The sequence below is a fragment of the Crinia signifera genome, chromosome 3, assembly GCF_055691185.1.
Source record: "Crinia signifera chromosome 3, ASM5569118v1, whole genome shotgun sequence".
NCBI classification, from domain to species: domain Eukaryota; kingdom Metazoa; phylum Chordata; class Amphibia; order Anura; family Myobatrachidae; genus Crinia; species Crinia signifera.
The window spans coordinates 7,659,869-7,683,027 of record NC_139219.1 but is presented as its reverse complement, the minus strand read 5'-3'; the positions used below and the strand labels follow the sequence as shown (position 1 = coordinate 7,683,027).

The following is a 23,159-nucleotide window of genomic DNA, read 5'->3' as shown; positions in this document are numbered from 1 at the left end:
TGACAACGTGCATCTAAAACGCACTAAAGTCCTATGCAGAGGCCTGGAGGGGTAGGGGTCCTAGGGTTGACGCAATGAAGCTCGACACCTGAAATAGAACGACGTGGCTAAGGTCGACAGAGTTGGAACACAAGCATCAGGTAGACAATGGGAAGGTCAACACGAGGTGGTCACGTTTTCTTGGCCCGCAAGTCGACATGGACACCGTCTAAGCTTACCGCTGCCTCCAGCACACTATTATATACACCCACCACGCTGTAGTGGATGGTAGGGTATGAAATACCACCGGTCGCATCAAAAAAAATTAAATAAAATAAAAAACACATGAAAAGCTCATGTCGAACTTGTGTCAACCTATTGCAAATGTCAACCTAAGCCCCGTCAACCTTCAGTGGTCGATGGACATATGTCTGCCTTCATAGGATTGACTTAGTGTCTACAAATCTGCCGCACCCATACCTGCGCACCCTGCAGATCACGTGCCGCACAGCACCGCGCACATTCCGCTCCTCACAGGATGTGATACAAATCTGCCGCACCCATACCTGCGCACCCTGCAGATCACATGCAGCACAGCACCGCGCAAATTCAGCTCCTCACAGGATGTGATACAAATCTGCCGCACCCATACCTGCGCACCCTGCAGATCACGTGCCGCACAGCACCGCGCACATTCCGCTCCTCACAGGATGTGATACAAATCTGCCGCACCCATACCTGCGCACCCTGCAGATCACATGCAGCACAGCACCGCGCAAATTCAGCTCCTCACAGGATGTGATACAAATCTGCCGCACCCATACCTGCGCACCCTGCAGATCACGTGCCGCACAGCACCGCGCACATTCCGCTCCTCACAGGATGTGATACAAATCTGCCGCACCCATACCTGCGCACCCTGCAGATCACATGCAGCACAGCACCGCGCAAATTCAGCTCCTCACAGGATGTGATACAAATCTGCCGCACCCATACCTGCGCACCCTGCAGATCACGTGCCGCACAGCACCGCGCACATTCCGCTCCTCACAGGATGTGATACAAATCTGCCGCACCCATACCTGCGCACCCTGCAGATCACATGCAGCACAGCACCGCGCACGTTCAGCTCCTCACAGGATGTGATACATAACTACAATCCTTGCGGATTCCTTTGGCGCACGGGGCCACAAACGTTCCATTGTTTGAATTTTATTATTTTGTTCAGAAAATAATTTACATATCCTGCGCGGCCATCGGACACGTCACAAGCTGAATAGAAACTTACAATATTTTTAAATCCGTAAAAATAAAAAAATATAAAACACTCATAAAAACTGTAATAAATTAACGAGATCCAACTTTATGATGTCGCTGTTATTCCATTCAGAGTTCTCAGTAAAATGAAGGTAAAAGAAAACGATAAGTAAAACGAAGGAGGGTGGAGGCGTCGTCATACCTCCAGCCTGAACCTGGCTAACAGCATGAGGTGGTCCGAGGAGTTGGTCTCGTTGGGAAGGCCATTGAGACTCCACACGTCTTGCTCGGAGAGAAGTATCAGCCTCCCGAGGAGCTGCAGCCCATTGCACGGAACGCTGCGGCCTGGAAAGAGAGGACCAAAGACTCATCTACAGATCGGGCACAGATGCTGCGGGGAACTTCAACCGGCCAATGCTGATAACATGATACACTGGAGCGTGTCCCCATACATGTCGTACCCTGGCTCCTTCACCCCCGGCCTCCCCTACATGTACTACCCTGGCTCCTGCACCCCCGGCCTCCCCTACTAGAAGTGTTTCCCCCTACATGTCGTACCCTGGCTCCTGCACCCCCGGCCTCCCCTACATGTCGTACCCTGGCTCCTGCACCCCCGGCCTCCCCTACCGGAGGCACATCCCCCTACTTGTACTACCCTGGCTCCTGCACCCCCGGCCTCCCCTACCGGAGGCACATCCCCCTACTTGTACTACCCTGGCTCCTGCACCCCCGTCCTCCCTTACCGGAGGCACATCCCCCTACTTGTACTACCCTGGCTCCTGCACCCCCGTCCTCCCTTACCGGAGGCACATCCCCCTACTTGTACTACCCTGGCTCCTGCACCCCGGCCTCCCCTAATGGATCACATCCCCCTACATGTACTACCCTGGCTCCTGCACCCCGGCCTCCTCTACGTATACTACCCTGCATCAACAAGGCTGAAAAAAAGACGTTAGTCCTTCGAGTTCAACCTATCTAACCTGTAACTACTGAATTGAGCAAGTCATATCTATAGGATTCCCTTAGTGGCCAAAAATGCAGATGGTGAAGAATCCTCTTCTTAATTCAGTACGAAATTTATTTTCCTCGAGCCTCACTACATGCCCACGTGTCCTAAGTATAGGCCTGTTAGTGACCAATCATCTCCCAGTTCCATGTGATTCCCAATCCTGTATGTGTACATACTAATCATATCACCATGTACCGGAAGTGGGGCTTGAAAGAGGCTAAGCATCAGAGCTACACACGCAGCGTCTATGCGTGTCATAAAGCAGGAAACGAGCGTCCGAGACCGGAAGTTCACGCAGCGTCTATGCGTGTCATCCAGCCGGAAGTGTGCTTCCGTAACCGGAAGTTCACGGAGCCGGCGCCCGATGTCATTTACTAATTGATCACCCTATAAAGACTGCCTATACTTTACACAGCTACACTCCTTGAAAAAGGACACTGGTAGTGTCCGAAACGCATTGGAGTAACTGTGTTTGCCATCCGGACCAGGTGATATCTAAGAAGTGGACTTTGCCTGCCTGTGGGACTGTTTGCTGTGACCGACCCGGGTTCTGATCGCCGCATCCATGCCCATTTGAGAACCAGTTCGATCAGGTTCTCCACCCCTTGCGGTAAATTCCACCCATTTTTTTATCTCCTGGATATTTTATGTATTATTGTGTCCCAAATAAAAGTTTGTTCTGCACCATATATTTCTCTTTCTTCCCATGAGGGAGACTGGATACAGTGTATGGGATTTGACGCATGCAGGGATGAACGGGATGCTGGTTATTTAAACCCAGACTATTCACTTGTGGAGAAGAGGAACGCTATTCATTCCTGAGGGAAGTGTGGTAGTTTTTTTCTATTAAGCGCTGGTGTTAAGGATCGACCCCCAATAGGTACCTCCTGGTACCCACCCTTTTGATACTCCAATTAAGTCGCCACTGGGAAGAGGCGAAAGGGGGCTTGTGGACTTGACACTAGCAGCTGGTTAACCAATCTTAACCACCATTTTCTGCGCAGGATCTGCTTGTCCTGGGTTGAGATCATCTTGTCCATTAATCATATTACCTCTCAGCCTCCGTTTTTCCAATGAAAACATATTCAGCCTGGTTAACCTATGTTTGTATTCTAGTGATTGGAGACCTGTTACTAGCTTAGTCGCGGTTCTCTGTAACTGTTCCAATTCATTTATGAAAGGTGCGGTGCCCAGAACTGAACACAGTGGGTGACATTTAATGAGATGAGAAAAATGTGACTTTTGCGATATTTTTGCCAAAAACGGCCGAAATCGCACTTTCCCGAATTTGCATATTTAATAAGATGCGAAAAACGGCAAAAACCACTGATTTTGCCGCGAAATCGCACTTTCTGAAAGTGCCGTTTTTACTCGCGCCGGAACTCGCATACAGATGTTTTCCCATTGAAAAGTATACAATGCGCTTATTTAATGAGATGCGAATTTGGGAAAATGTGTCTAAATTTCGCCAAAAATATAGACCAGGTTTTGATATGCGAATTGGCCAGAACACTGCACAGATCATTGAGATCTGTGCATGGTCCTGTGTTTTTTTTGGGGAAAATATGGCATGGGGTCCCCCCTCCTGAGCATAACCAGCCCTGGGCTCATTGAGCCAGACCTGGTTCCAAAAGTACGGGGGACAAAAAGCACAGGGGTCCCCCGTATTTCTGAAACCAGCCCCGGACTCTTGGACCGGTCCTGGTTCCAAAAATACAGGGGACAAAAAATCTGGGGGTCCCCCGTATTTTGAAACCAGCACCGGGCTCCAACAGCCCGCGGTGTCATGCCAAAGCCGGGGGACACTTTTTACATAAGGTCCCCCGGCCCGAAACATGAGCATCGTGGCTGGTCAGCCTTGGACGGGGTACCTGGAGGAGTGGGGTCCCCCCCAGTAAAGGGCTGAAGCCCGGGGCTGTCACCGGCATCCGTGGCCAGTGGACGCCGGGTTAAATCTCACATACGTAACATTGCTTTATGCAGGAGAACTACAAGTGCCAGCAGACCTCCCCCACATGCTGGGACTTGGAGAACCACAAGTCCCAGCATGTGGGGCATTAATGGGCCCACTGGGACTTATAGTCCACCTGTAAAAAGAATGTTAAAAGAAAAGACCCACACACAGAAAAGTATAACTTTATTTTACACACAACCACACACCTCACTTTTACACCAACAAATTAACCAATCCAGGATCCAGCCCTGGCTCCCTGCTCCACAATCGGTTTACCCCGCACGGACAGCGGGCTGAACCGGCTTTCTCCGGCGCAGCTATCACCTTCTGTAGCACTGTCCCAGCGCTGCAGAGGCTGAGAGCCTGATTGGCTGATGCGTCTCCATGGAGACGCATCAGCCAAAGACGCTCTCAGCCTCTGTAGCGCTACAGAGGCTGTTAGCTGCGCCGGATAAAGACGGTTCAGCCCGCTGTCCGTGCAGGGTGAGCCGATTGTGGAGCAGAGAGCTAGCGCTGGATCCTGCATTGCTAAGTTTATTGGTGTAAAAGTGAGGTGTATGTATGTGTGTAAAATAAAGGTATACTTTTCTGTGTGTGTGTGTGTCTGTCTTTTCTTTCAACATTCTTTTTACAGGTGGACTACAAGTCCCAGCGGGCCCATTAATGCCTCGCATGCTGGGACTTGTGGTTCTCCAAGTCCCAGCATGTGGGGGAGGTCTGCTGGCACTTGGATGGCTGGTCAGCCCTGGATAGGTGAAGCCTGGGGGGGGGGGGGGCTTTGGCATGACACCGCGGGCTGTTGGAGCCTGGTGCCAAAATACGGGGGACCCCCAGATTTTTTGTCCCCCGTATTTTTGGAACCAGGACTGGTCCAAGAGTCCGGGGCTGGTTTCAGAAATACGGGGGACCCCTGTGCCTTTTGTCCCCCGTATTTTTGGAACCAGGTCCGGCTCAATGAGCCCAGGGCTGGTTATGCTCAGGAGGGGGGACCTCACGCTGTTTTTTTTTTTTTACAAACACAAAATCGCACATTACCTCAAATTCGCACATTTTCATGCCTAAAATTTGCCCATTATCGCACTTTTCATTCCGGAATACGCACCTCATTAAATACGCGAATTTGCAGCAAAAATTTGATTTGAAAAAAGTGCGATAATGGCCGATTTTGAAAGTGCAAAAAAAATTGCATCCTATTAAATGTCACCCAGTATTCCAAGTGTCGTCTCACCAATACCTTGTAAAGAGGCATTATCACATTGGCATCCCTTGAATCCATTCCCCTTAATGCATGCCAGTGTCCGGATTGCTTTTGCTGCTGCACTTGAGCATTGTGCACCATAATAGTACATCCCCCATGTACAGTGCACAGAAGGAAATATACACAATTGAAAGTGTAAACCAGCGTAAGGATTGCTGCAATAATAATCTTGTATAGACCGGTACGTGAGTGTAGAATACATTCCTTAGCAGACACGACACACGCACTGTACACAGTCTCTATGCTCCTACCTGGCTGGGTGAACAGGTCGTTCTTGGCAGCAGAGTAGAAGATGTAGTCCACAGTGATAGCACACTTGGAGTGACAGGTGGTGACCTCCGGGATGCCGGTGTCCGGGAAGAAGTGGGAATACACGGAGGACAGGTGGAAGTGGTGGTGCAAGCTGGATCCCACCCTGTGCAGGTATTTGGAGAAGAATGAAACATCAGACATTCCTAAACCAGTTACCTGCGGGCGGGGCAGACAGACTTCCTCCTTTGGAACATTTATCGGTACATTATCTTTAGTGACATGATAAGACGAACTACCTTTTATCTGTTTCTGCCCTTCGCTCCACTTCCTTAATGGCTTCTGCCGTCCGCTCCACTTCCTTAGTGGCTTCTTCTTTAAGAGGCTCTTCTAGAAAAAATACATATAATAAGAATCATTTATAGCTCATATTTTACACACCCAAGGAATCAAACAGGGCAGTGGTTCCAGAATATTAGATGGTTGAATCTTTATGATCCAAAGTGAAGCACACAAAGCTGTTAATACAGGGATTACTGATCCCTATACTATACACGATGCACCTTAGAAACCAGAATCACCCGCACAGGTTCGGGAAGAGTCATTGGTGGCGATTCACAGCAAATGCAAAATCTTTCTGAAAATGAGAAAAACCATGCTGCACTGCAGGTGGGCCAGATGTAACAAGTGCGGAGAGAGATACATTTGGGGGGAGTTACATTGTTTCTGTGCATGGTAAATACTGTCTGCTTCATCCTAACAGTGCAATTTAGATTTCAGTTTGAACACCGCCCACCCAAATCTAACTCTTTCTGCACTGGTTACATCTGCCCCACCTGCAGTGCACATTTGAGAAAGATTTTGTTTTTGGAATCAACTCTGAGTAAGACCCATTATCCGACATCAGGTGTTGTACGTTCCTTTCCCTAGGTCTGGTTTCTTGCTTGATAACATTTTGAAGACAGATAAAGTTGCAGTATAAAAGGTATCTGGTGTAATCTTACCCCTCGCACCGCATTAGGCCTAGGAGCAGTTTCCAACATGAATAATAAATAAATAGCTGTTTGTGTAATACGCATATATGCGATATGTAGCGGCTTGGTAGCGGAGAAGCCCCTCACCAGCAGCGCAGGAATGTCATATACCACAGCTAAGCTATCAGGCTGATGGAAAGTGGTCCGCACCTGTATTTTCGCCTTCCTTGTGGGCTTCATAAACGCACTTCTGGTTGATGCCCAAGCTGTCAGGCCAAATGGGAATAGATAAAATCCTTTGTCCTCTGGGGTACCATTCTTGGCCCGACACCTACAAAACAAACAGAACAGTAGATGGACGACTGTACCGGAACATTATCTGTGTTGTACAAGTCACAGATTGGGGTTGGTACAAACTGGCTGATACTTCTGTGTATTACGGGCCTACATAACGCCGTTCCCGCTTTTAATGTAATCACAGCTACCTTCCATCCATGGTCCTATCGCCTCTGGCTTATAAGGCCTACAGCTAGAGGATAATACAGAGGGGTCCCATGCTCTTGTGTCCCCCATTTTTAAATCTGCAAATGGTTCCCCATTAGAGGCCTGTATAGTGCATAGCGGTGTCGGGTCTGCTTAAGGCTGGTCATTTATATGGGCAGGTCTCTCAGAGGTTCTGGACACACCACATGTGTCTATACTTAGAAGAAAACGGCTCTTTGATGATCTACAGTTTGGATTCTCGGATGTTTAAGCTGAGGGTTAGGACACAACATATGATCATTACATTTCACATAACCGCTAACATTTAAGTATATGCTACAGGTGTAATCCAGCCCTGTTACTGCGGACAGAAATGTAACGCGAGGCACATCCATATGTAACATGAGTCACACGTCAAAACGGATTTTAAGTATAGCTTGGTTCAACTCTTTGTTTGTGCGTCAATCATAAGCTCAGTGTCTTATACGATAACAATCATACTGTAACAATAATTAGGATGAAAGGATTAAATAAATACGAGTCCCCCCAGTTCTATGCAGAAGTCATGCATATAAAATGTAACTACGGAGGGGTACATTTACTAAAGTGTCAAAAATTTAGAAGGTAATGTTTCCTATAGTAACTAATTAGACTCGGTTTATCTTTTTCTAGGATGCGATAGAGAAATGATAGAAATAATCTCATTAGCTAGTAAAAGAAAAAAAATCGGAACTATACCCCTATTTTTTATGGTTACCTACTGCATATATTATTGTCATTTTTAAATAGTTTATTTTAGCTTCATTTCTGTGTGTAGGGCATTTATCCTTCTAAATATGGACACGACATGCAACGTGAGTCATGGGGAATGGGCCATAAGTAGCTGTGGAATGCAATTCGGCCAGTAAAATGCCAACAATTGCAAAAGTTCAGCTTAGTAACTATCGTCCTTTCCGGCCCTTGTAGTGGGTCCTCGGCTATTTCACAATATATACTGTGAATGACTTATAGGACTATTACCTTCCCAATGGTCATGCCTTCATAATTGAGTGTTCCTTCCTTAATGAAGCGGTGCAAGGGTGACCCAGGTACAGAATTAAAGTCTCCGCATAGGACAATGGGGCAGAAGTTCCCATCCTGCATCCGAGCGACCTCTGTGATCTCCGCCAGTAGAATGGCTAACTGGGCGAGTTTTATGTCCCCCCGCCGGGGATTGTACAGCAGGTGGGTGTTCGCCACGCAGACAGACGACGCGCGTCTTCCCGTCCTGGGCTGCAGCATTAGCACTAGGCCGACGTTGTCCCGGTCCAGCAAGGCGACGTTGCGTCGGAAGTATTCCACAGGTTTCGCCAACTTCAGAGTAAATTTAGCAGATTTGAAGCAGATGGCGCAGCCGTCGGACTTATTTCCAGTACGAGACTTGTACTCGCAGGAGTACCCTGCAAAACAGATGCCAATGTTACAAATATTGCCCCGCCCGCAAGCATACAGCGGACTGGACTTCATGTGCCGGGAACATTGGTGGTGAGAGGGGTTGGGAGATCCTAAAGTATTAAAATACTCTAATAGATTTAAAGCACATACAGATGTTGGAACCTCACCCGGCGCCCTGCTGCGCACTTTTCCGGCTATAACAGAAAACCTTGCTCGCTTTGTGCTCCCACCTCCGTCAGATACAAGCACATGAGGGGTCTCCACCCACAATATACTGCGGAGTACTAGGCGCAAGATAACTGAATCTGCCTCAATCACAGGTTTAGCTGCCCATACATCTACAGATTGATTGTCAGATTGGGCCGGTTGGAACAATAACCTGGCAATATCTGAATGACGTTTTTTGCAGTTTTCCAGCATTTTAAAGAAAATGGTCAACGGTCATCTGCTCTCATCCATTACCAGGTTTTTGTTCCAACCAGCCCAATCTGACAATGAATCTGTAGATCTATGGCCAGCTTAACCCATGTTAACCTAATGTACACATGAAGCAGGTAAACCATGATTTTCCCCATGCCATCCCTTGTCACACATCCTCATGCCTGTACTGGGGAACTATGCTCATCTTAAGGCTGGACACAGCTGTGCCCAGGTACATAGAACTCTATATATCTACCGTACAGTAGGTCATCTTAGTGCTTTGCATGGTGCCATATAGGGTGGCCAATCCAGGGCCGTTTCTTTAATCCTGGGATTCGTGATTAAAAAAACGCTCAATCCCAGGATCAACTCGCTGGTGTCACTGGCAGGCAGCAGCAGGATTCAGTGACTGCACTCCATCCTCCACCTGTCCCTCAGTCCTTATCATGGTCATCCCTCAAGCCCTGTAGACACTGGAGGAGTCGTTGTTCAATGACATCACCGTTCCGTGACATCATTGTGACCCACTGAACATGCAGGTCGTTGGTTACATAGCCTTTAAGTTCTTGCTATAAAAGAACTTAAAAGGGAGATATCTCTAGTTTCAGTAAAACACTAGTGACATTTCCCATTAGTACTAGAAGCTGATAGAAATGCCTAGCCCACTGAAATGAGTAATACTCAGGTGCCTATAGAACAGGGCAATGCTGCATACCCAAAGCCTCCAGACTGGGTTTGATCTGCTCCTGGTAGTGATTTTCTTGAACCTCTTGTAAACAAATGATCTGCAAAAAAAAAAAAAAACGTAATAAAGACTTGGAGTAAACTGCTACAATTTATTTACAGTTACTTATATAACGCAGCAGATTCCGCTGCACTTTACACCTGATACATCCCCACCATCATTGCACAAACACCAGGTCAGCATGCTCTATTTTACAAGTACCCGGGTTATGTTTTTCCTATTATGATGCAGAATTTCTGTCTATACAGATGGATGCTGCAAGCTTCTCCTTTGTAGGATTTAAGGTCTTGAGGCTTTTTCCTGTACTAAAGATGGCAGCTTCAGGGGTGCTACGGCCCTTCCAGAAGTTGTGAGGGCCATGATTAATGTTCCGCCTCACATTACTGAGGTCTTGGGTTTGATTCCTGACAAGGTTCGGCCTGTGCAGAGCTTGTATATTCTCCCTGTTATTGCATGGGTTTGAACCCACAATTCAAGGAAATAAAGATTGTAACTTATGTCCTGGATATAGGTTATATGCATAAACCCTTCATGTACTTCCACTTTTGCTTGGGCTTTGGAAACTAATACAATAATGTAAATTGGGTCAGATGTATTAACCTTGGCAAAGAGATAAACTGGAGATAAAGTGACATGAGATAACGCACCAGCCAATCAGCTGTTTTTGAAAAATGACATTTGGGAGTTGATTGGCTGGTGCGTTATCTCCTTTCACTTTATCTCTTGGCCAGGCTTTACACATCTGCCCCAATGTGAAGTATAGAAAATTGGCACCTGTGAAGAACCAACAGGGGTTAACAAATGTTTGCAGCAATTTTGAGAAAGTTTGGAGTCCTTGCGGAGGTGGTGGCACACTATACTCTCCCTACAGCTACATGGTAAACAAATGGAGACCATCCTGCACGTGGGGAGCTCCGCCACCTCCGGATAGCCGCTAGTGGAGCAGTCGGCACGATCCGCTGTTTCTGCTCGGCTCTCGCTGATGATTAGTAATGGGACTTCTGGCTCTTGTTAACGGTAGAGTGGGCGGCCGGATGGTTTGTTACCGCTTCTCTGGGGACTACGGTTCAGCTATCGACGCGTTTCGTGAAATTAAAATCACTTTTTCAATGTAAAAAAAGATTATCTTTTTTTGTCCTTTCATTTAAAACTTTTTGGGTAAAAATTGGAAGGTGGCACCGGGAAAGTAAATGGTCATCCCTTATTGGAGGGACTCAGGTGTTCAGAAATTGCCAATGTAGTGGCTAAAAAAAATCATTAAATATTTACTGGTGCCAAATGAAACAATAGAAAAATAGGAAAAATAGAAAAATTGGGAAATTAAAAAGATTGTGAAAATTACAAAAGGTAAGAAATGCAACATTGGCTTCAGAAATGCTCCTTGGATCGGCGAGCACAGATGGTCCTTCCTCTATAGCCCTAGTTATAGTTATACACTACACACATCTCTGCGCTGACAAACACTGCTCTGTTACCCGCAATGCATGACTCGCTGGACAGACCTCAGTGTTTGTTCCACAACAGACATACAAATACTATAGAACGGACACATTGCTGCCCCATTTTCAGGTCTCTCATGCAGACAGCTGAAATACAGTACACTTGTCATCCCAGGGACAAGAACTGAAAATGATACAACTTTGTCCACTCACAAATAAAGAGCTTTAGAGTTGATCATTTAGAAGTGATTCAGCGTGCTGCATCTATGGCATGTATACTGAAGTAAGGGCGCTTCTCATCTTGGATGTTGATAAAGTAGCAGGCAATCAGCTCCTAACTGCCACATTATAGGCTGGTCTTGAAAAATGACAGGAGCCAATTGGCTGGTATGTTATCTCCTTCCACTTTCCCTCTCTCCCCAAAGCTTAGTACATCTGCCCCATACCGTAATTAGACACCAGTAACCGCACCTGCATGAACGTGTATTACACCAGGATGCGCTCGACAATTAATTCAAATTGTTCTGTTTCCATGGATTTAGCGTAGTTTCTAATTTAGACAAATTGTTTGGTACACAATAAATTGGAGGAGATAAAACGGTCAATTCACAATAAGCCAACTTCATATGGATGTATTCCACACTCACACATCCACTGTATCCAGGCCAACATCGCTGTGTGACTGGACCATACAGCCGAACAAGAGCACCAGCAACCTGGCTGGACTGATATGCAATACGTAGCACTTATCTTTGTGTATCATAATCCTATTTCGTTATTGAGCAAGCCTGCGAGCAGGGACCTCCACCATCCCTCTGTCTGTTATTATCCCCGTCTTGTCTCTTTACTGTATTTCCTGTTATAGGGATGGGCAAATGGTCCCAGAGATCTACCATCAGTCCATGTTTCCCAGGTCACCAGTGTATCTGTAGAATGTGTCGGTTAGGAATAAATGTTGCACATGTTTGAAAATGTGACAGTTAGTAATGACTGCACCTGTGCCCCAGTTAGTTGGTCTGGGAAACATGACAGTTAGTAATGACTACACCTGTGCACCAGATAGGTGATCTGGGAAACATGACAGTTAGTAATGACTAAACCTGTGCTCCGGCTAGGTAGTCTGGGAAACGTGAACTGTTAGATCTCGAGGACCAGTTTGGCCACCCCTGGAAATGTAAAGAAATAATAATTTAGGGTCTGGGGCTTTTAAAGTAAAACGTAGATCAAACTTACATCAGCATCCATCTCCTGCAGCTCATGTAGGATGTTTGGGAGCCGGTAATTCCAGAACAGGTAGGGTCTCCGGCAGTGGCTGTACAGGGTGCAGTTGTCCTCCAGCAGGTCCTGGGATAAGATATTATAGGACATCACTGTGAAGTCAAACTTCCTCTCTGCCGATCTTTCGGGATAGAGGTGGCTGAAGTCCTCCCATCTCCTCTTTACACGGTCGGTTGCTGCGGAGGAGGAGGACAATTCAGTTTATTTCCAGCTTAAAGTGTGTAAGGAGGATTATACAATGTATACAGCCAGCACAAACCTGGCCTCATTAATAGCAATGAGGGGGTGAAGCCATCACTCTTACCTTTCACTTCTATCTGGGGGTCAGGCGTCTTCGCCGAGCCATGTGTTGGTGGTACCCGTAAGTCATTCCCCAGGGGGTAGGACCGTTTTGGCCACGACTTCCGCCTCCAGTCATCTGCCTCTGCACCTTTCTTACGTTTCCTGAAGGATTCCTCCTCTGAGGAGCTCATATTGCAGTAAGAAACCTGAATCCACGGTGGCTGGGGAGGGAACCAGAAGGAATTGGTGCCACGTGTGGATGTTCTGTGTGGCACACACCAGTTATAGGGCCTACACTGTCCCGGCGGATGCCAGCTGGTCATAGGTGGATATGGAGGATATGTAGAGTGCTGTCCAGTCCACCATGGGCATCGAATCAAGTTAGTACTCATAAATGGAGGCCGCGGGGGACCAGCGCGGGCCACATACCTGCTGCCCACACTCTGCAGGTGACGAGGTAACATCGGACTCCTGGAGAAGAGGCGTCCTGGGAAACAGAAGAAGCGTTGGGATAAAACAGTCACCGTTATCACATAAAACACATTGGATAGGATAAATCTCCTGAGCTAGAACAGGTCTCTGCAATGGCCTGGGCCTCATACAAGCACTTTGTCAGTGTGTTTTGTGGGTCCCATAATGCATCAGTGTGTGGTGCAGGACACACTTGTGTTCCTTTTGTTGTTGCCTTTGCTTTGTGACTTTCTAGTACATTCTGTCTTCTCTTGCTGATCTGTTTTGGTCTCTTTTTGCTGCTACTGAGCCAGATTCATGTTTGTAAGGGGTGTACACACTACACAATATTATGTACAATAACGACCATCATTAACGATATCTTTTTGCATATTATCTAGTGTGTACGCACTATATTGTTAACAATGCTTGGTCCTGCAGGTCGCTAGTAATGAAACGAGGTGGCGGGATCAGATAATAACATGTGCAGACAGCAACTGGGAGAATTAAGCACAGGACACACCTGATGATTTGCTCCATGGGTGATATCGTCAGGTATTTCTCTTCAGATCTCAGGTTTAACGATATCATTTAGTGATGTCACCTGGGCTGGGCCATGCAGTGGTTGGCTTTTTTTAAATTGACCTGCATGCACAGACAAGCTCAGAAGGCCCAAATGAGCGATTTAAATCAATATATTGCCCAATGTGTATGCACCTTTATATTTATATCCCCGTTTTATGAGGGGGGGGGGGGGGGGGGGTGTGTGTGTGTTAAGGTAGTCAACAAGAAAAAAAGTTTGTCACTTTGTAGTGCACCAAAAAGAATTCTACCAATCCTAAAATGTAACCTTTATTAGAGTTCAACTAAAAATGCGGAGTATAAAAACACACATACAAACATAAGTGGATCACAGACACCATAAATTGTTAAAAAGCTGTGTGTGTGCGCTTCCTGCACTTAATCTGCCGGTTGCCCTGATGAAGCTATAGCGGAACGTACGTCGGCGCACAGTCTGTGTGTGCGGCGTCTTCCAGAGCACTCCCTCCGTGTGAGGGCTGACGTACGAAATTGTGATTTCCAGCGATAGTCAATATTGTCTGCAGTTAATTGCAGGCTAAGTCCTGATATGTGTTAGAGGACTCTAGGACTACATGAAAAAATCTGTATAACCATTAATCAGTTCTGCACGCAATAGCACTCCAAAGGCACACGGTTGCCGGAATATTTTGTGAATGCACCAAACACACTGACCTGACCACCCATACCTACCTGGAAATAGTAAGGTTATATCAGCAAGGCAATAATAGCATTGTCTCTATAACAAATGGCACACAGAAATCCATTTAATGATTGTATGAATTTATGTGTTGAACATTGAATACAATGGGCCAAATGTAATAGGGTGAGAGTTTCAGAAAGTGAGAGATTTTGGGAGAGTTTTCGGTACTTGTTTCCTAGCACGGCCACACCGATTCTAATCTGGGGCATCGCAGGTAAAAAAATCTCATCGGTTGCATCGGATACCTTCACAGTTATACGCGTCCCCTCGCGGGCTTCACAGGTGTCCGTGGCTACGCGGACACCTGTGAAGCCCGCGAGGGGACGCGTTTACCTGTGAAGGTATCCGTGTGCGCTCGCCACGATTCGGGCTCGGTGGCTCGCTGCGCTTGCAAAACTATTCTATTCTCAAATCCACGCCGACGTGGATAATGGGGGTATGAAAAGGTCGGAGGACGCGTACCGCTGTGCTCGCCACGCTTTGGGTTCACGTTGATCGTGGGGTGGCGTTAACTAATTTTGGGGGGCCATTTCACTGTTCAGGGGTGTTTTGGGGGGTTTCTGGACCATTTAACATTGTTCCCTGTTGATTTGGGTAAATTGAGCCATTTAACATTGTTCCCTATGGGAAATCGGGGGCATCGCGTCGGGACCATTTAATGCTTATTTAGCCGCATGCGACGCGACCGACGCGATTTTTTAACTTTTCAATGCATTTCAATGGGAAATCGGGTCCATCGCGTCGGGGGCCATCGCATACCACTATTAAGGGCACAAGATCAATGCGATTGTGGCCGTGCTAGGAAACAAAGTACCGAGTTTTCCCATGTTTTTTAAAGCAGCAATCAATTACATGGCAAAATCAACCTGGTTTTGCAGTGTAATTGATTGCTGCTTTAAAAAACATGGGAAAACTCTCCCAAAATCTCTCACTTTCTGAAACTCTCACCCTATTACATTTGGCCCAAAGTGTCAGTTTGCACATAGAGCAACCAAGCATTAGAGATACATGGGCAGAGATTAAAATACATTTGTATCCAACAAATTAGCTGAGAAGCACTTAATGTAAAGAGATTTGGATACTAATGCTGGGTACACACCAGGACGACTAGGGCCCGATCCCCTCAATCTAGATCCAATTCCGATCAATTGGATGTAGATTGTGTGGTGATTGGGCCCTTTTCTGTCCTGGTGTGGACCGATACCGATCCGATGCGCGGTCCCGTGGGTCGGTCGGTCGTTATGGAGATCCTACCTGCTGCAGGTAGGATCTCAATGACGACCATACAGCCGGGTGCGGGTCGCCATCGGATCGGACCCGACCCGCTCACGGTGCACATCGTGAGCGGGTCGTGTCCCCCCCCCGCGTCACCGTGAACGGGTCGGACGAGACACTGACGACCCGGGTCGTCCTGGTGTGTACCCTACATAAGAGAGGACGCTGACCACTCAGAAATTGAGATTGGCAGATTAAGTGCAGGAAGCGCACACACACAGCTTTTTAACAATTTATGGTGTCTGTGATCCACTTATATGTTTGTATGTGTGTTCTTATACTCCGCATTTTTAGTTGAACTCTAATAAAAGGTTACATTTTAGGATTGGTAGAATTCTTTTTGGTGCATGAATATCTTCCTAATTTTGTCTAGTAGTAGCACACCCCTATAATCTCTAGTACAAGAAATAAAGATTGATGATAGAAATAAATAGGGGGCCGATACACAAAATACAGAAAGTGAACAAATGATTGCTCGTGCGACTAACCAACCACCCCAAATAATATGTGTGTTAAGGTATAATGTTAAGCACTACACAGACTTCCTGCTGTCCACTTCTCAGACACTTGTAACTCACCACCACTGATATTGGCTGCGAGCCACCCATTACACTAGGGGATTGCGATTTATCACCTGTTTGCCATACTATGTTTTTATTTTATTGTTCCCGCTAAGCTCTTTTTGCAGGTCACAGCACCCTGCCCATTTTATAAACTACTGAATGCGCCCTGCCACGCCACTGTTCAACAGAGACCTCAACGGCATGGCAGTCGCTGTCAGAGGGGCTCAGTGGCGCGGCATCATGGCAAGGAGCATCTGGAAGAGCTGACAGCCGCTGTTAATGTCGTGCATATCGCTCAGTGTGTACCCACTATATCGCTAACGATGCGAGTTCCAGCAGATCATTAACAATAAGCCTGATCGGCTGAACATGCCGTCTAACCTGACGATATCATCAGTGACTGCATGGTAGGTGGGTGTCCTGGTGACGGCACTTCATATAGTTCAGGGTTTACCCGCATGTCCTCTGTTTTTACAGAACCACCGATATGTTGCCACATGTTGGGGCAGATGTATGAAGCAGTAATACGGAAAAAGTGAGCCAGTGAAGAAGTTGCCCATGGCAACCAATCAGCACTATAGCAACATCTATAATTAGCATACTATAAATTATATTGGTAGCCATTTCGACTCGCACCAAAATGCAGGACAAAAAAAAAGTGAAAAACTAATGTCAACCATTATTTACCTAACGCTTGTGTCTACCTTTCCCACATCGACCTATTTCATGTGTCAACCTTTAGTGGTTGACCGTAGGGCGCCTGGGTTCCAGCACTGTGCAGCATTACCGATTTTGCTGGATTGTAAGTGTTATCCCGCAGCGCAACTGCCCCACACACCTGCCCCCACTCAAAGCGCAACTGCCTCCCCACGCACCCATGTCTCTCTCACACACACAAACCCTTATTGCCCCCGGTACCTGATGTGTCCAGATTACAAGAGGTGCCATATGCACATATGTAAGAATATAGATTTATTACTACACATGGTCTGTACTATGTATCTCCATCTGTATATACTTATTACAGGGACAGGCCCTGAGGACTAGATTACGCCTCTTCCCCTATGTCCGACCCCCAGCAGGTACAGCACTGCTGGCAGAGTTGCTGCTGGTTCCCAGGCTTCCACTACCCCCACCCCACCCGCATGGAAGCGCCCTGCTGCCCCAGGAGTCGGCATTTACCCCATGGTGGGGCCTGTGCGGCCTCGGCACTCACCTGGGAGTCACAGGCCCCCGGCTGGCAGCACAGCCGGGCACCGGGGACCATAACCGGCCTCCATGACAACGAGGGGCATGATGGGAGCGCGATGTAACAGCGCAGGGAATTGGCCAGCCGGCTCCGGCCGCTGATTGGTCAGAGGACCCTGCAGCGATAGTGCAGCAGCTGCCCGGTCTGCGCATGCGCGGTCACAGTTATTATATAATGGCTAGACTACAGCGTGTGGGGTAATACATAGGGACATGAACCATGGGGCAATACATAGTACTGTTACATATACATTATAGTGTGTGGTCCTGAGCCATGGGGTAATACATAGTACTGTTACATATACATTATAGTGTGTGGTCCTGAGCCATGGGGCAATACATAGTACTGTTACATATACATTATAGTGTGTGGTCCTGAGCCATGGGGTAATACATAGTACTGTTACATATACATTATAGTGTGTGGTCCTGAGCCATGGGGCAATACATAGTACTGTTACATATACATTATAGTGTGTGGTCCTGAGCCATGGGGCAATACATAGTACTGTTACATATACATTATAGTGTGTGTGGTCCTGAGCCATGGGGCAATACATAGTACTGTTACATATACATTATAGTGTGTGGTCCTGAGCCATGGGGCAATACATAGCACTGTTACATATACATTATTGTGTGTGCGGTCCTGAGCCATGGGGCAATACATAGTACTGTTACATATACATTATAGTGTGTGTGGTCCTGAGCCATGGGGCAATACATAGTACTGTTACATATACATTATAGTGTGTGGTCCTGAGCCATGGGGCAATACATAGTACTGTTACATATACATTATAGTGTGTGTGGTCCTGAGCCATGGGGCAGTACATAGTACTGTTACATATACATTATAGTGTGTGGTCCTGAGCCATGGGGCAATACATAGTACTGTTACATATACATTATAGTGTGTGGTCCTGAGCCATGGGGCAATACATAGTACTGTTACATATACATTATAGTGTGTGGTCCCGAGCCATGGGGCAATACATAGCACTGTTACATATACATTATAGTGGCCCTTATTCTAAATCGGACGGTACGGCCCGCGTGCGGCCGTACCGCCGATGTTTTTAGTCTGCACATGCGCAGAGGTCAATCTGCGCATGTGCAGCCCCATTCGCCGCAGACGTATTTCGTCCGCCGCAAAGGGGGCGTATAGGGGCGTGAGGGGCTTCATACCCTCATTTCCCTATGTATACGCCCCGCGTTTCATGGGCGTTCCCATGCAAACGCGGGGCGTATGCATGCTAATCAGTGTATGACGCCACTGATGGGGGCGGAAAGCTGACGTCGCCGGATGTCAGCTCTCAGCCCCCATACAAGCTATCACACGGACGATTGTCCGTGTGGTCTCAGCTTGCGGGAGCTGCTGTGGCGTGCGGCCCTGCCTTCGATGGTCGACGACCATCGAATGCAGGGGGCAGCTCCCACCATGGTGGGGGCGTACGCCCCACCATTTTTATGCGGATCGCCAGCCGTCCGTGTACGGACGGCCGTGGCGATCCGTCTCGTGGGCGGGGATTGGTTTGTGCGGCCGGAGCACCGTGTGCGGCTCCGGCCGCACCAACCAGAATAAGGGCCAGTGTGTGTGGTCCCGAGCCATGGGGCAATACATAGTACTGTTACATATACATTATAGTGTGTGTGGTCCTGAGCCATGGGACAATACATAGCACTGTTACATATACATTATAGTGTGTGGTCCTGAGCCATGGGGCAATACATAGCACTGTTACATATACATTATAGTGTGTGTGGTCCTGAGCCATGGGGCAATACATAGCACTGTTACATATACATTATAGTGTGTGCGGTCCTGAGCCATGCGGTAATACATAGTACTGTTACATATACATTATAGTGTGTGGTCCTGAGCCATGGGGCAATACATAGTACTGTTACATATACATTATAGTGTGTGGTCCTGAGCCATGGGGCAATACATAGTACTGTTACATATACATTATAGTGTGTTTGGTCCTGAGCCATGGGGCAATACATAGTACTGTTACATATACATTATAGTGTGTGTGGTCCTGAGCCATGGGGCAATACATAGTACTGTTACATATACATTATAGTGTGTTTGGTCCTGAGCCATGGGGGAATACATAGCACTGTTACATATACATTATAGTGTGTGTGGTCCTGAGCCATGGGGCAATACATAGTACTGTTACATATACTTTATAGTGTGTGTGGTCCTGAGCCATGGGGCAATACATAGTACTGTTACATATACATTATACTGTGTGGTCCTGAGCCATGGGGCAATACATAGTACTGTTACATATACATTATAGTGTGTGTGGTCCTGAGCCATGGGACAATACATAGTACTGTTACATATACATTATAGTGTGTGTGGTCCTGAGCCATGGGGCAATACATAGTACTGTTACATATACATTATAGTGTGTGGTCCTGAGCCATGGGGCAATACATAGCACTGTTACATATACATTATAGTGTGTGTGGTCCTGAGCCATGGGGCAATACATAGTACTGTTACATATACATTATAGTGTGTGTGGTCCTGAGCCATGGGACAATACATAGTACTGTTACATATACATTATAGTGTGTGGTCCTGAGCCATGGGGCAATACATAGTACTGTTACATATACATTATAGTGTGTGCGGTCCTGAGCCATGGGGCAGTACATAGTACTGTTACATATACATTATAGTGTGTGTGGTCCTGAGCCATGGGGCAATACATAGCACTGTTACATATACATTATAGTGTGTGCGGTCCTGAGCCATGGGGCAGTACATAGTACTGTTACATATACATTATAGTGTGTGCGGTCCTGAGCCATGGGGCAGTACATAGTACTGTTACATATACATTATAGTGTGTGCGGTCCTGAGCCATGGGGCAGTACATAGTACTGTTACATATACATTATAGTGTGTGCGGTCCTGAGCCATGGGGCAGTACATAGTACTGTTACATATACATTATAGTGTGTGCGGTCCTGAGCCATGGGGCAGTACATAGCACTGTTACATATACATTATAGTGTGTGCGGTCCTGAGCCATGGGGCAGTACATAGTACTGTTACATATACATTATAGTGTGTGCGGTCCTGAGCCATGGGGCAGTACATAGTACTGTTACATATACATTATAGTGTGTGCGGTCCTGAGCCATGGGGCAATACATAGTACTGTTACATATACATTATAGTGTGTGCGGTCCTGAGCCATGGGGCAGTACATAGTACTGTTACATATACATTATAGTGTGTGCGGTCCTGAGCCATGGGGCAGTACATAGTACTGTTACATATACATTATAGTGTGTGCGGTCCTGAGCCATGGGGCAATACATAGTACTGTTACATATACATTATAGTGTGTGCGGTCCTGAGCCATGGGGGAATACATAGCACTGTTACATGTACAGGGGAGTAACATTATAGCTGCTGGCACACGCTCTTCTACCTTGCTGCGGCTTGTACTAAATGGCACATTCATCACCTACATATGTATTATAATAATAATATTTATATGGCGCCATAAGGGTTCCATAGCAGACACATACAGATGACCGCCGGTAGTCAGAATACCCGCACCAGCACCCGGAGGAGGGAATTCCATCTGCGAGCGAGGGACTGAGCTCTCTACTGAGAGAAGAACATTTTTGCTAGATTTCTATTTCTAAACTAACACATACCTCCCAACATGACCCTCTCCAGGAGGACACAATGCTCTGCTCCTGGGCTTCCCTCTTAATGTATGATTACCATCACCTGTGTTGAACAGGTTTACTAATAAGAAAGGTTCTTCAACACAGGTGCTGGCAATCATACATTAAGAGGGAAGTGCAGGAGCAGAGCATTGTGTCCTCCTGGAGAGGGTCATGTTGGGAGGTATGCAAACGACCCATGAGCAAACACTGAATGATATCGTTCAGTGCGGTCACCCAATACCGTGAGATTGGACTGCATGTTCAGACCAGGCGGGAGTGCGCATCGTTAATGATATAGTGGGTACACACTGAGCGATATCCATGATGAAATCGTGATAGTGCACAATGTTCATGCAGGTCGTATCGGGCTGATTCTGGTTGACTCGTTCGAATTTGCCGGGGACCGAATGAAGAAGAATGACCCCCATAGTGTGTACCCAGCTTTAAGGTGACCAAAGCACCAGGGGCACCTACAGTTGTGGACAGATTTGTTTGTACCCATTGAAATAATTGTTTGTTACTTCTGGAAAGTGAATAAAGTAACAGCCATATTGTCTCATATATATATATATACCGGCATGCCTTCGGGATTTTATAGAATAAAGCAAATACATTGCGATAAGTTACATTATTGCTGATCCTCCAAAAATATTCTACAGTGACCTGAACAGATTTGTCGGTTCCTCTTAGAAAATATACATAATTCATACCTCCCAACATGACCCTCTCCAAGAGGGACAAAATGCTCTGTTCCTGGACTTTCCTCTGAATGTATGATTGCAGTCACCTGTGTTGAAAAACCTTTCTGATCCATTAACCTGTTCAACACAGGCGCTGGCAATCATACATTGAGGGAAGTCCAGAAACAGAACATTGTGTCCCTCCTGGAGAGGGTCATGTTGGGAGGTATGATAATTGAATGCGTGATATTTGATACTTTGGGTGACTGAGTGGGGGAGTGGTGGGCAGGTGGGGGGTGCAAGCAGGTGGCATTCACCTGGAAGACTTGCTCTGTCCGCTGGGAGGGCCATTCAAATTTTGGGAGCTTTCTGGCCATTCTGGGAGTGGAGCGAGGATTTCTCTATGGTAAGCATGCAGGCATTTTATCATTTCATTTGAATTGGCTAAAACTAGGGCTATTTTTCAGCAGGCTCCAGCAGGAACTGAGGCCCTTATTCTAGTTCACTCTTTCTGACAAAATATTTCTTAGATGGACAAAACCATGTGCACTGCAGGTGAGGCAGGTGTAAAACCCCACCCAAATCTAATTATCTCTGCACAAGTAACACCTGCAGTGCACATGGTTTTGTCCATCTAAGAAATATTTTGTCAGAAAGAGTGAACTAGAATAATGGCCTCAGTTCCTGCTGGAGCCTGCTCAAAAATAGCCCTGGCTAAAACTATTCCAGAAACAGATGAATTAGATATGCATGCACCTTACACATATGTCAAATAGGACTAGCTGTTGTATTTCCCTACCAATAATACAAGCTGAATACCTCTTTTGTTCGCCAGCATGTCCACGTTGTATCCACACCGAGGTGTCTCTTCTCTGCAGATTCCCTGCTAGTAACTGCCGTGACCTCACAGGTGTGACATCAGCCGTGGATATTTCCACATCATTTATTTCACCTGTTGCAGAACTCTCTGGCCCTGATTTCACACATGTTACACGCCTACAGATTTATCTGTCCAATCTATCTGGTGGGAACATAAATCTGGCAGTGTATGGGAGTATATGAGCATCAAGAATGCACCCAAATGCTGGGAAAACAAACTGATAATTCAGAGAAATTGGTGAAAGTTGTTTGATTTATTAAATTAAACTGTACAATAATTTTTATCCATTTTCCAGTGTTTGGGAGCAATTGA

At 46.6% G+C, this 23,159-nt stretch overlaps 1 protein-coding gene across 3 annotated transcripts; it reads right to left on the bottom strand.

Moving 5' to 3' along the window:
- Positions 1-1,322: 1,322 nt before the first annotated feature.
- ANGEL2 (angel homolog 2) lies at positions 1,323-22,935 on the bottom strand. Of its 3 annotated transcripts, XM_083175187.1 has the most exons (10): positions 17,548-17,687; positions 13,191-13,248; positions 12,784-12,982; positions 12,435-12,655; positions 9,733-9,802; positions 8,184-8,602; positions 6,891-7,011; positions 6,006-6,096; positions 5,709-5,872; positions 1,323-1,581 (listed from the first exon to the last, which is right to left on the bottom strand). In XM_083175187.1, the coding sequence occupies exons 3-10, from the start codon at positions 12,950-12,952 to the stop codon at positions 1,433-1,435; spliced, it is 1,404 nt and encodes a 467-aa protein (XP_083031313.1). In that variant the 5' UTR covers positions 12,953-12,982; positions 13,191-13,248; positions 17,548-17,687; the 3' UTR covers positions 1,323-1,432. The 3 variants fall into 3 exon arrangements, with proteins under 3 accessions (XP_083031313.1, XP_083031311.1, XP_083031312.1); XM_083175185.1 differs by lacking the exon at positions 17,548-17,687 and adding an exon at positions 22,787-22,935 and having other exon boundaries at positions 12,784-13,248; XM_083175186.1 differs by having other exon boundaries at positions 12,784-13,248; positions 17,548-17,684.
- Between the last annotated feature and the right edge of the window lie 224 nt (positions 22,936-23,159).

Bases quoted from the DNA above. Each gene is read 5' to 3' on its own strand.
- ANGEL2 (XM_083175185.1), bottom strand. The intron at 12,656-12,783 runs GTAAGAGTGATG...CCTCCTCCGCAG, and splicing joins CCCCCAGATAGAAGTGAAAG to CAACCGACCGTGTAAAGAGG. The intron at 6,097-6,890 runs GTGCGGACCACT...TATTTTTTCTAG, and splicing joins CAAGGAAGGCGAAAATACAG to AAGAGCCTCTTAAAGAAGAA.